The 13,229-nt window shown below is 44.1% G+C and overlaps 1 protein-coding gene across 7 annotated transcripts in view; it reads left to right on the forward strand.

Moving 5' to 3' along the window:
- The first annotated feature begins 6,729 nt into the window (after positions 1-6,729).
- The window catches only part of RAB28 (RAB28, member RAS oncogene family), a 98,822-nt gene continuing 92,322 nt past the window's right edge, over positions 6,730-13,229 (forward strand). For 2 of the 7 annotated variants that reach the window (XM_075066590.1, XM_075066591.1), the window contains exon 1: positions 6,734-7,127. In XM_075066590.1, coding sequence (XP_074922691.1) covers positions 7,053-7,127 — 75 coding nt within the window. In that variant the 5' untranslated portion in view covers positions 6,734-7,052. Of the gene's footprint in view, positions 7,128-13,229 lie in introns of all 7 variants that reach the window. The other 5 variants (XM_075066587.1, XM_075066592.1, XM_075066588.1 and 2 more) reach the window with 4 other exon arrangements.

A 13,229-nucleotide genomic window follows, 5' to 3' on the forward strand; every position in this document is an offset into this window, starting at 1 on the left:
CTCATAAAGAAAATGGAAAGAAAAGGAATGATCTACAAAGGAAAATTGTGCATGTCAGATCTATCTATTGTGGTATTAAGAGTTATGTCATTTCTTGGTGTGTGTTTTCAATACTGGTATTGACCCTTTTTTCCCCTGTCTGTTCCTCCATCCCAGATCTACATATTCACCGGCTCCCACTCATTCTCTCTTACTGTCACACAAACACTGTCTTTGGTTGCCTCCCACACCCTGCTTTTACTCTTCCTATCTCTCACCCCTCTCCTTGTTTCCCCTTTCCGTTACCCTTCTCTCATGCATGGTAGAATATCTTCTCCCTTCCCAACTGGTCCATTCCTTTCCTAACCTGCTCTCCCCTCCCCTTGCTGCTCCACTGCTTTTCCCCTACTCCTGATTTAAGCAAAGCATCTAAATGAAAATAACCAGCTGTTAGCGGGTAGTGGGAGCACTTCAGTGTTGTCTAATTTAACTCCCCCTATCTCATAGTGCAGGAACAGACCAAGGATTGAAATTAACCAGCTGAGGTGGGCTTCCACCAAATTCACTGCTGCTTATCTTAAATTAGTTGCTCTGGTCTGCACAGGAGCAGGCAAAAGGAGGTGCAGTGTGCAGAGAAGACAGTCATACCACGTTCCATGAAAGTCTTCCATATAATGGTTCTCTATTATACTTGTGGTAGTAAACATTATGGTTAAGGCTCAGAAGTATTTCCACTCCAGCCCCCTGAAATCTGTTCTCCAGGGGCTCAAACCTTCTGTTCTCCAAAGGTGAAGTTTTTGAGAAATGTTGAGCAACTGTTTTTCAGTTATTAAGAAGATGGGGAAAGAAGCACCTGTCTAGTTAAATCGCTGTGCACATGTGTGTTGAACACAAGATAACTGTCCATGTGAAGTTCACACTTGGTAGGACCGTAATCCTCAAGGAGGAAAAAACATTAAACTAATCATTTTGTGGAAAAACATTTCAAAAGTAATAAAGGTTTGGAAATCTGTGTTGTGCATGAACAGTATAGCAGCTATGCTACGTTAGGCCCATACTATTCTTTATTAACAGTTCTACTATAAGAAAAAAATATTAAAATATGGTTATGTAAGCGTATTCTGGGAAGTATATTTTTCTTCTTCTGATCACTAATCCAGAACCAGCGTTCAGAAAAGTTTACTGGTCCCAAGAACATTTGTACTGGTCTGCCAGACTGTTTCTCAGTCCTGGTGAGTCATGAAACACTTGCCTTATAGTGTGAGTGTCAACTACCTTAGTACATTCATTTTCAATGTTATTTAGTGTTAATCATACAAAACTTCAATAAAGTCACAAAGCATAAAAGAAAGTTCATGTTTGTCTCAGTTCCTTTCCTTTCCCTGTTTGAGTCCTATTCAGATACTGACCTCTCGGAAGTTGGATAGGTCAGTCAGAGTCACCACAGCCCAATTAAGTTAAAGGCGACCTGCACAGGAAAATAGAAGGGGTATGTGATGTTTTACTTCTTTCTGATGTATGAGAAAATTTTCAGATTTTTCTCTGCTTGTCTTTTTACACCAAAAATTCAGGTCTTGCCTATCCTTTTTTTTTTTTCCCATGTAAACTCTGGATTATTGGAGAACTAGTAACTATTAGCTCTGATTCTGCAAACACTGGAGTATATTAATAACTTTATCAGCATGAGTAGTCCCCTTGAACTCATTGGGGTTATAATGTGTATATATAGAGGATTGAAGCTTTTATGACCCCACAGTTACCAAGGAAAGAAGAAATGATTTTTTATTCAGATTTTTTAAATTTTGGTTATAAAAAGGACATTGTCAACCTGTCATCTCATCGGTTAAAAAATATAACTGTTTAGTTTCAGTTACTATACCTGCCCTTGAGTTCCTCTGCCAATTTTTGTTTTACAATTATATTTTCCAATTTAAAAAAAAATGTTTATCGTCTCTGTTGCTGTGTGAAAGACCCAAACAAACAAGGGAAACTAGCTATGACACTGAAATCACTGAGGCAGATTCCTGCAGTCTGTGTGATTGCAGGACTGGGGCCTGACTATCCAGGAGACATGGTGAAACTGTACAAAATGTGCTACTCAGTGCATAAAATAAAATAAACATACATTTTCTCTAATCTTCCAGATACAATAATTTTAGATGTTACTTATAATAGGAAGTAAAACAAAACACCAGACAAAATGTTATTTTTAAGTTGACTGTGTCCCTTTAGCATCTATTTAGTTGGGTTCCTGATTCTTAGTTAGAGATAAAGCTTTTTTGTCAAAGACTGAATACTTTAAATTAAGGGTTGAGATATGCCCCAGTCCACATCCCTGAGTCCTTGAAAGGAATCCATCCAATAAAACAGGAAAGACTAGATGATATTCCAGATATTATTTTAAACTCTACAGGTTACCTCCCCCATCTTAAGGCCTTGTCTAATGTTGTTGTTTTTTTTTGTTAGCCACCAAGTGGCTACATAAATGTAACTGCATCAGTGCAAACCCCTAACATACATGGTGCAATGGTGTAAGCATCGACATGTTCTGATGCTGCTTACATCAGTACACCACACTGACAATAGCTAGTACAGCAACATTGGTGTGGCTACATTTTTGCCAGTTAGCTAATTGGGCAGCTGTAACTCCTCTTGAAGAGGCAAACAAGAAGTGTTTATGTTGATACCATAACAGAAAGAATCATCTTCCAGATACAAATATTGATATAAACAAATGTTATATAACATTCACTGACAAGAAAACGGCTAGGGGGGGCGGAATTAATTAGATGGTGCCTATACTTAAAAATCAGACAATTTTGATTACTGATTTTTTTCTAACCAAAATTTGTTATTCAAATATGATTTCACCAACCACTATTCTCACAAGCCCAGTGTTAGAGTAATGCATAACTCCATTTGAAATATGGGATTATAAATTTCAAATGGTATACAGCATTAGGTCTATTTCTAACAGTTTTCAAGATAGTGGCTGTAGAAATCAGGCTGGAAATGCAGTTGAGAGAGAAAAGCAAGAATGTAATTGGAATAATGAGATCTTAAGGTGTGGTATGTTGTAAATTGCAAAGTTGAAAAGACTGACATATCATTACTTCATATGGCATTATAAGGATAAACACATGGAAGATTATGAATCACTTTTTGTGATCTATTGGTGAAAAGCACTACATAAGACCTCGGTATTACAGAATCATAGCCTTTAAGGTCAGAAGGGACCATTATGATCATATAGTCTGACCTCCTGCACAATGCAGGCCACAGAATCTCATCCACCCACTCATGTATCAAACCTGTGTCTGAGCCACTGAAGTCCTCTAATCATGATTTAAAGACTTCAAGGTGCAGAGAATCTTCCAGCAAGTGACCCATGCCCCATGCTGCAGAGGAAGACGACCCCCCCCCCAGGGCTTCTGCCAATTTGTCCTGGAGGAAAATTCCTTCCCAATCCCAAATATGGCGATCAGCTAAACCCTAAGCATGTGGGCAAGACTCACCAGCCAGATACCCAGGAAAGAATTCTCTGTAGTAACTCAGATCCCACCCCATATAACATCCCATCACAAGCCATTGGGCATATTTACCGCTAGCAGTCAAAGACGAATTAATTGCCAAAATTAGGCTATCCCATTATACCATCCCCTCCATAAACTTCTCAGGCTTAGTCTTGAAGCCAGATATGTCTTTTGCCCCCACTACTCCCCTGGGAAGGCTGTTCCAGAACTTCCAGGAAACTCAGATTCCCAGTCTTCCTGTGGGGTTTAGCATTAGTTTATCTCTCTGGTGGTTTGCAGGGTATTGTACCATGAAGTGGTCATGTAAACTAGGCAAAAATACAGGCCAGGCCATGGAGAATTGCCAGCAAGGCAGCATCCCATGATATTCTGGGCCAATACATACTTGCAACTGAATCTTCATTATTCATAGCAACATACAAGAATCCAGATTAGCTCTCAGATCCTAGGCTGAGTCTGCAGGAGCGGCAGTAAGAAAAAAACCTTATGTAAACTGAGCAAATTCTTACTGGAAATCATTGTGAGATGGAAAATGGGACCCTTAGATGCCATTTTAACCAGCAGTTTTCAGAAAGGAATGCTTTAAAGAAGTGCACAAATGTGCTTCTTACAATGCACACAATGGGAATACCTCCTCTTTGAACTCCATATATGCAAGCTAGCCGCTTGCTATGCAAACTCACACAGAGGTCTAGAGACAGGAAACATCCTTTATTTTGTTTGTATAGTGCCGAAAATAGGCACTACCACAGTCTATATAAAAAGATTCCAAGATTGTAACTGAAGCCTAGAATGTCTGTTGCGTCAGCGTGAAGCAATGGAATTACCTACACGCAGGGCTGAGAGCTCTTTTTGTTTAGAGTATCACCATGTTAAATAATCACTAGGATTCACAGTCTGTTAGCATCCAATTTGTCAGTTCTCAGCCCTTTTTGACTTACACTTATATGACAGCACAGTTGTTTTCACCTAGCTCCATAAAGAAAAGAATCAAGATAGAAGTTTTGAGTATTTTTCTCATCCATGTTGTGTATGTATCATCTGTGATGTTGCACTCTGTATGATTTTATGAAAATATGCTGAATGTGAATACAATGTAACTAAAATATGCTTCATGCAAAAGGTCTCTTGAAAGGTATCATTACAAAGTTTATAGTCTATTGAGTGTGGTCATCCTATTTGTATAAATGTATCACTCTTGTATCTGAAACTAGAAATATGAAATATAACTCTGAGGTCCTATTGTAGTTATGCAAAGTGTGGACCATTAATGGTGGTTTGGAATCTTAATGGCTCCCATTGACCAGGACAATTAACTGTAGATGGCTCTGTTTTACTTGTAAGTCTTCCTGTATACGTGTGTGATGGCAAGTGGGTAATGAAGTCTTACAGTGGCATGTGATCATGTCACCTGAACTGGAATCCATCTTTAACCTGACGCATTTCCGTTGAGAAGGAAGAGTGGGAACCCGGGGGGACAAAGGATTCCCACCTTATGCAAAAGATATATAAGTGGGTGGAACAGAACAAATTAGGCAGCCATCATGAGAAATCCCCTAGCTACCACCTGAGCTAGAACAAGGGTTGTATCAGGGGAAAGGATTGTGTCCAGACTAGGAGGCCGTCCAGTCTGTGAAAGAAACTTATTGAGGGTGAGATTTTATCTGTATTCAGTTTTATTGCTGTACTAGACTTAGATTTGCATATTTTATTTTATTTTGCTTGGTAATTCACTTTGTTCTGTCTGTTACTACTTGGAACCACTTAAATCCTTTCTGTATTTAATAAAATCACTTTTTATTAATTAATTAACTCAGAGTGTCTATTAATGGGGGGGACAGCTATGCATAACTCTTTCAGTGTTATAGAGGGCGAACAATTTATGACTTTACCCTGTATAAACTTTATACAGGGTAAAACGGATTTATTGAGTTTGGACCCCATTGGGAGTTGGGTATCTGAGTGTTAAAGACAGGAACACTTCTTAAAGTTGCTTTCAGTTAAGTCTGCAGCTTTGGGGCACTTAGTTCAGACCCTGGGTCTGGGTTGGAGCAGACTGATGTGTCTGGCTCAACGAGACAGGGTCCTGGAGTCCCAAGCTGGCAGGGAAAGCAGGGGCAGAAGTAGTCTTGACACATCAGTTGGCAGTTCCCAAGGGGGTTTCTGTGATCCAACCCCTCACATCATCATCAAAGATTGTCCAGTCTGAACTCAATGAGCAATGCACATATCTGCTGGAAATGGGGGGGGGGCACTGTGTGCGAGCAAAGGACCTTTGGCATCGCTCCCTTTTTTAAAACAGAGCCAGCCATGCCATGCCTCCCACATCTGAGAACCTACTCTGCAAGAGTATAGTGGCCTCTGACCAGAGCTGGTTGAGTACTTGCAAAGCCTATTCCCTGCTGGCATCACAGAGGGGGGTGGCTGGGCCAAACCCAAGAGAGAGGCATTGGGAAATGGCACACAGGGTCACCATGCCATTCGAATTTGGCCGTTTAATGGCTTCCCCCAGGTGGAGCCCTTAACCCTTCCTGTGCACAAGTCGCAGTAAGGGCCCTCCCAGGCTCTCAACTGCGTTATAGGGGAGCGGTGCCTCACAAGCAGGTTAGCCCTTGATGGCTGGAGCCAGAAACATAGGGCCTGAGAGCAGGCCCTGGAAGGGCTTCTTCCTTGGGGGGGGGGGGGGGGGGGGAGGACGCTGCCTGCCCCCCTGGCAGAGCTTCAGCGCAGGGGGCCGCGCCTCTGAATCACTGAGACAAAGGGGACAAGTGATCTTACAGCCCCCGCTTTTCAGCCTGGGCAGCAGCAAAGAAAGGGGAGAGGGTGGTGCTGCTTGATTTCCCCCGGGGCGGCTCCAGCCCCACTCTCGTTTGGACTCCACCAACGGCAGTAGCCTGGGGGCACGGTTCCTCCCACCGCTTCCTAGGGGCCTCTGCACGGTCTGGGCAAAGGACCCCCTGCTCCCTCTCTTTGCCCAGCGCTCGGCTCGCACAAGGGAGTAGATGCCACCACGCCCCTGAGCGGTGGGGGGGGCGAAGAATTCGCATGCGCCGCCGTCCCACCTCCAGAACAGGGCAAAGAATCAGCGCGCTCCGCTGGGCAAGCAGAGCAGAGGGCGGGAAATCCCCTGAAGCCCGCCCCCCGGGAATGGGAGAAGGAGGAGCTAGTTGTGGCGCTCCCCGCCCTGTGACCTTTCACCCCACGGTCCTTAGTTACCACGCCGGGCGTCACTAAGGGATTAAACCATTGAAGCTCTCAGAATTCCGGGCCAGGCCACTATCACGCGGGAAGGGGGAGAGAGGCTGTGAGGGTGCAGGGACGCGGAGGGCCCAGCGAGCTGACGGTCCCGACGGGGAGCGGTCGCTGGGTCCGCAGCCCCGTCTCTCTCGCCCTCCTCCGGTTCGGCCTCGCGGTGGTCTTGCCCAGACTCGGCCTTAGCGACAGCGGCCGCATCAAGGGAAGATGGCGGCTCCGGCCTCTGTGCCGGTCTAGGCGTCGTGAGAGCGGCACTCGCTCCCCGCCTCGCCGGGCGCAGGCACCATGTCGGACTCGGAGGAGGAGAGTCCGGACCGGCAGCTCAAGCTAGTGGTGTTGGGGGACGGCACCTCCGGCAAGGTCAGTGCCGGGGCCCGTCTGCCTCCGCTCCTCGCTGCCGGGGCTGCACCTCAACCCTCCCCGGGATGTTCTCTGTCCCCTCCCGCTGCGGAACGTCCCCGCACCGGGCCCGCCTGCTTCGCCCGCCAGGTGGCCCCCAGCCCCGACTAGCGGCGCATGCAGCTCAAACAGCCAAGCCCCTTCCCCCGTCACTAGTGGCTGTCGCGCCTGTCGTTGTCGCCACATCTGGCCAGTGACTGACAGGCGATTCTCGGTGGCTGCCGGACCGGCAGTTGTCCCTAGCCACGTCCCTGGGAGACCAGCGACCTCGGACTCGAGGCCCACAGCGCGGTGGTGCTCGGGAGTGGAACAATCGCACCATGAGCCGCCTCTCCGTCGGGTCTCCAGAGACCTCTGGGGGCAGCGAACGGCAGAGATGATGGTTCCCCGCTGTCAGACAGCGCAGCATCCCACGACGGACAGTGAGGGGAGGCTGCTGTGGCCAACCCCATCTGTCTTGTGGGGCGCAAGGTGCAGTGGCCCTGGGCAGCCTCCTAGACCCTCCTTCCCGCCCGCCCGGACTGGCACCCAAACTCTGGCAAGGTCCTTGCGTCCTGCCACCCTCTGGTGCAGCAAACTAGGAATTCTGAACTGGCTTAACATCAAGTATAAAAGTCCTTAATAAAGTTAAAAGCTAATAATACAATCACTACAGGCCTTTGTGGTGTTTATTTTGACATTAAAGCCAATTTATCCTATGTTGTTCCCATATTTTCAGTGTTTTGCACACTTTGTGTTGGCAAGGCATAGTAACAGCATAGAAGTTGTAGGGGGAAGCGGCAGGTTTTGGCATCTGGACTGGCATTGGGAAGGGATTTGGGGTTCTGGTAAGGCAGAGTTCAGGGACAAACATACTAGCTGGATGTTGCTGCCGATATAATCAAAAGTGACGTATGTTGCTATTCAACTTGTGTTCTTAAGATTTCAAAAACTACTAGACTACTGACAGGAATGAGGCAACTTTATATCTGTCAGAACTATTATTTCAGGGTATGGGAAGTCACCAGTGTGGTGGTTTAATTTTGGTTCACATTTTCAAGGTTTTCTTTCTGTGAAGGTTAGGAATGTAATTAACAAACACCCTGATTATAGAATTGTGAACTACATGAAGTCCATGACTAGCATAATGCTAAATAAGGCAAAGCAACGGTCACTATGTACCAAAGAAGACAACAAAAAGTAATTATAGTGTACGTATTCAGGTTTCAAAAAGGAGTAGCCATGTTAGTCTGTATTAGTAAAAATAACGAGTAGTCCTTGTGGCACCTTAGAGACTAACAGATGTATTTGGGCATAAGCTTTCATGGGATATAACCCACTTCATCAGATGCATAGAGTGGAAAATACAGTAGGCAGGTATAAATATACAGTACATGTAAAGATGGGAGTTGCCTTACCAAGTGGAGGGGTCAGTGCTAAAGAGGCAAATTAAATTAGGGTGGAAGTGGCCCATTCCCAGCGGTTGACAAGAAGGTGTGAGTATCAACAGAGGGAAAACTATCTTTTGTAGTGACCCAGCCACTCCCAGTCTTTACTCAGGCCTGTCATAAGGTATATTTCCCAAATCTGAACCTTAGCGTCCAAAATTTGGGTACCTGCATGAAACCTCTAAGCTTAATTACCAGTTTAGATCTAATAGGCTGCCACCAATCAAACTCTGAGTGTTTGAAAAACTCTGGTCTCCCCAAAACCTTCCCTGGGGACCCCCAAGACCCAGATCCCCTGGATCTTAACACAGGGAAAGTAAACTCTTTCCCTCACTAATGCCACTCCTAGGCTTCCCCTCCCTGGGTTCCCCTAGGAGATCAGGGTGCTTCAAACTCCATGAAACACACTGAGCAGGTTTTTTTCCTCCCCCTTCCCTCTTCCCCAGAGGCAGTACAGGCTCAGTCCCCTTGAGCCTTACCTAGGGAAAAATCTAACAGGTCTTAAAAAGAAAAAGCTTTTAATAAAAAAAAAAAAAGAAAAGAAAGAAAAGACATAAAAATGGTCTCTGTAATCAAGATGAAATATTACATGGTTATTTGCTTATAAAAAATGAATAAACAGCCTTATTCAGAAAAAAAATACAATTTAAACATTTGCAGCACACTACACATGTGCAAATACAGAAAACAATGTAAAAGCCTATATTGTCTTCCTACTTGTACTTACAAATTGGAAACAGAAGATTAGAGAGCCTGGAGATAGTGTGATCACCCTCAGAGCCTAGAGAGCACACAGAACAAAGGACCCACACCCAAACTTCCCTGCCTTGAGATTTGAAAGTATCTTGTTTTCTGATTGGTCCTCTGGTCAGGTGTTGTTCATTACCCCTTTCCAGGTGAAAGAGACATTAACCCTTAACTATCTGTTTATGACAAGGCCTAATTTTATGGTGTCAAGTTTGCTAATTAATTCCAGTTCTGCAGTTTCTCGTGGAAGTCTGACCCATGGGGAGGAGGCTGTTGAGGAATCCCACCTGGATTTCAACAATTTCCACCCCACCATCAACCTCAGCCTGGACCAGTCCGCACAAGAGATCCACTTCTGAACACTACAGTACAAATAAGCAATGGTCATATAAACACCACCCTATACCAAAAACCTACTGACCACTATACTTACCTACATGCCTCCAGCTTTCATCCAGACCACATCACATGATCCATTGTTTACAGCCAAGCTCTCAGATATAACCACATTTGTTCCAATCCCTAGAGAGGGACAAACACCTATAGGATCTCTATCAAGCATTCTTAGAACTACAGTACCCACCTAGTGAAGTGAAGAAACTGATTGACAGAGCCAGAAGGGTACCCAGACTACAGGACAGGCCCAACAAAGAAAGTAAAAGAACGCCACTAGCCATCACCTTCAGCCCCCAACTAAAACGTCTCCAGCACATCATCAAGGCTCTACAGTCTATCCTGAAGGACGATCCCTCACTCTCACAGACCTTGGGAGACAGGCCAGTCCTCGCTTATAGACAGCCTCCCAACCTGAAGCAAATACCAGCAACTACACACTACAGAACAGAAACACTAACCCAGGAACCAACCCCTGCAACAAACCCTGTTTCATCTCTGTCTGCATATCTATTCAAGGGACACCATCATAGGACCCAACCACATCAGCCACACCATCAAGGGCTCGTTCACCTACACATCTACCAATGTGATGTATGCCATCATGTGCCAGCAGTGCTCCTCTGCTGTATACGTTGGCCAAACTGGACAGTCTCTACTCAAAAGAATAAATGGACACAAATCAGACATCAAGAATTGTAACATTCAAAAACCAGTAGGAGAGCAGTTCAGTCTCCATAGATACTCAATAACAACATTCTTTAACAAAAAAACTTCAGAAACAGACTTCAATGAAAAACTGCAGAACTGTAATTAATTTGCAAACTTGACACCATCAAATTAGGCCTTAATAAAGACTGGGAGTGGCTGAGTCACTACAAATTTTTTTTTTCCCTCTGTTGATACTCCTTCTTGTCAGCTGCTGAGAATGGGCCACTCCCACCCCAATTGAATTGGCCTTGTTAGCACTGACCCCCTCCCACACTTGGTAAGGCAACTCCCATCTTGTGCTGTATATTTAAATATATTTATACCTGCTTACTGTATTTTCCACTCCATACATCTGATGAAGTGGATTATATCCCACGAAAGCTTATGCCCAAATACATCTGTTAGTCTCTAAGGTGCCACAAGGACTCCTCAGTGTATGTATTATTACACATATCTTGAATGTGTTAATGAGACATACCTGATAATCTCCATCATGAATGTGAATCTCAAAAGTACAATTTCTCCTTTGTTACTTACTTTTTAGTAGGAAATTTAAAAATTTGGTCACAGAATAACTGGTTTACATATGATTCAGGGGAAAAACCAAGACTTCATATAGTTTGCAGGTGTTGGAAAATCTGCTTTCCATTGATAAGTAGGAAGATTCTCTGTGCTGACAAAGGCATGTGGCTAAATATAGACTTAACTCTTTTCTTTAAATTAAAGAGATCTAGCTCTAATAGTTGTAAAGAAAACCTTTTATGCCATGAAAGTGGTGTTATATTTTAATCAATGGACAAATGATTCCAAGTGACAATCTAAGGAGTGTATTATAAATGCTCAAGAAAGCTCTAGTCTTTTGCTCTTAGCTTTCCCAGTATACAAATCAAACTAAGAAGTCCTTTTCACTACTGCTGTTAAGTACCTTATGGCAAGACCTCTTACCATATCTGGAATTACAAGCATTGGTGCATTTTGATGTTTTTTCCTGGTTGCATCTCTGAATCCTCAGTGCAGGTTACATTGATTGGGGGCTGCTTTGCTTTCCTCACACTCAGGGCTTTGGAGCGGAGCTGGAGCGCAGAGTAGTAGGTTTTTGCCTGGAGCTGGAGTGGAGCAAATCAAAAATTTGATCGCTTTAAATCCCTGCCCTCCCTCCTAGCCTAGATAGTGCTATTAGAGAGGCTTCTTCCAGCCACGTTGATGCCTAGAAGGCCCAGTTGCACCTTTGAGCCTTGCAGGAAAATCTTGCAAAAGTAAAAGAGGTCTGACAACCTGAATGGATGGGGAGGATACAGCCTTGGGGCCAGTTCAGGTGCATTTGGAGACCTCTTAAGATCAAACCATTTGAGTTCCCTCTCCTGTGTTGTCACCTGTTCCCCCTAGTTCTTAAAACAGTGTGTGTATAAGCATACTTTTCTTTTCCCCCGCCCAGCCTCCCTCTTGTGTATGCTTCTCATCCAGCTTCCTTTGTGCACTTACTCAGCCCCCATTCACTGTACACATTCCTCTCTCTACAGGAGTTATGCTCTATCTTCAGTCAATGGAGAGGAATAGGAATAGTGGCAGAAGATATATTCTCTCATTCCCTTCTGAGATCCAGAGTTTCATATTTTCCTTTTCTTCCTCCAGGCCAACAATGGCAACACTGGTCTCCTGCCTCTTGAGGAACAATGGTTCAGCCAGCTTACAAGAAGGCAGCAAACTTGCATGTCTTCTGGTGTCATGCCTAGGAGAGAGGGGGAATGATTTAAACTCCATGGAACTGCTTTCAGTAGTTTAAAAACAAAACTGCTCAGACAGCTTCATGGCACTTCCAGTCCAGGACAGTGTTTCCATTTCTCTTCCTAAGTAGTGGCCCCATTCATGATGCAGGGAGCAGTGCTTCACTCCCAATCACTTTTTTAGAAAATTTCATGACAGAGGTGTGGGAAAAAACTCATGGAAGTCATGGAAAGGTCACTAAGAGTCTTTTTTGCTACATAAACATCCACAAGAGTAGAGTGGGGGGTGCTGAAAGATGAGACCTGGAGGGGAGGGTTGGAGAGTGAGCCCATCTAGCACTCAGTGCACAGCAGTGGCATTGAGACCTGTAAGATGGTGTCACAGTGCTACTCAGGTTAGGCCCATCAACCCCTCCATAGATGGAGATGGAGGGATGGATGGGCTAAACCTGACTGGTGACGTGGCAGAGTGGCAAGAGAAATGGGAATGATTCAGGGTAGCTGTGGAGTCTAAATCAGGTTGACCTGAGTGGAAGTGCTGCTCCTGGAGGAAAGGAGTAAGGGTAACAGCATGATAGAAAGGGAGGAGCGACTGATAGAAATACAAAGACACAGACCAGAAGAAAAACAGTATACTAAAATGGAGAAAATAAAGAAAAGGTTAAAATTTAAAAAAAATGCTAAGAAAATATTAAAAAGGAAAAAAAATAGGAAAAACAGTGCACAACCTGAGGAAAAAAATGATGATTAAAAAAGGGTTGGAATGAGTTAGACAAAAACAAAGAAGACAGATTAAACCAGGTGATCAAAAGAAATCTGAAACAGAAAAGGAGGATTGAGTTAAGCGAAAATAAACAGAAGTATAAAAGAAAATACTTTCTTTTATAGGAAGGAAGAGGAGGGAAAGAGAGAAGGGAACAAACTTCAGGAACCAGAGTTTTTGTCAAATCCCTCCCCTCCAGAAACTAAACCAAACTTTTTTTAAATTAGTGACTTTAATATAGATTGAAAAAATGGTGTCAGTCTCTGGATGCTGCTTCTACATCTTTCCACACACTCAT

Source organism: Chelonoidis abingdonii, chromosome 5 (genome assembly GCF_003597395.2).
Source record: "Chelonoidis abingdonii isolate Lonesome George chromosome 5, CheloAbing_2.0, whole genome shotgun sequence".
Lineage (NCBI taxonomy): Eukaryota > Metazoa > Chordata > Testudines > Testudinidae > Chelonoidis > Chelonoidis abingdonii.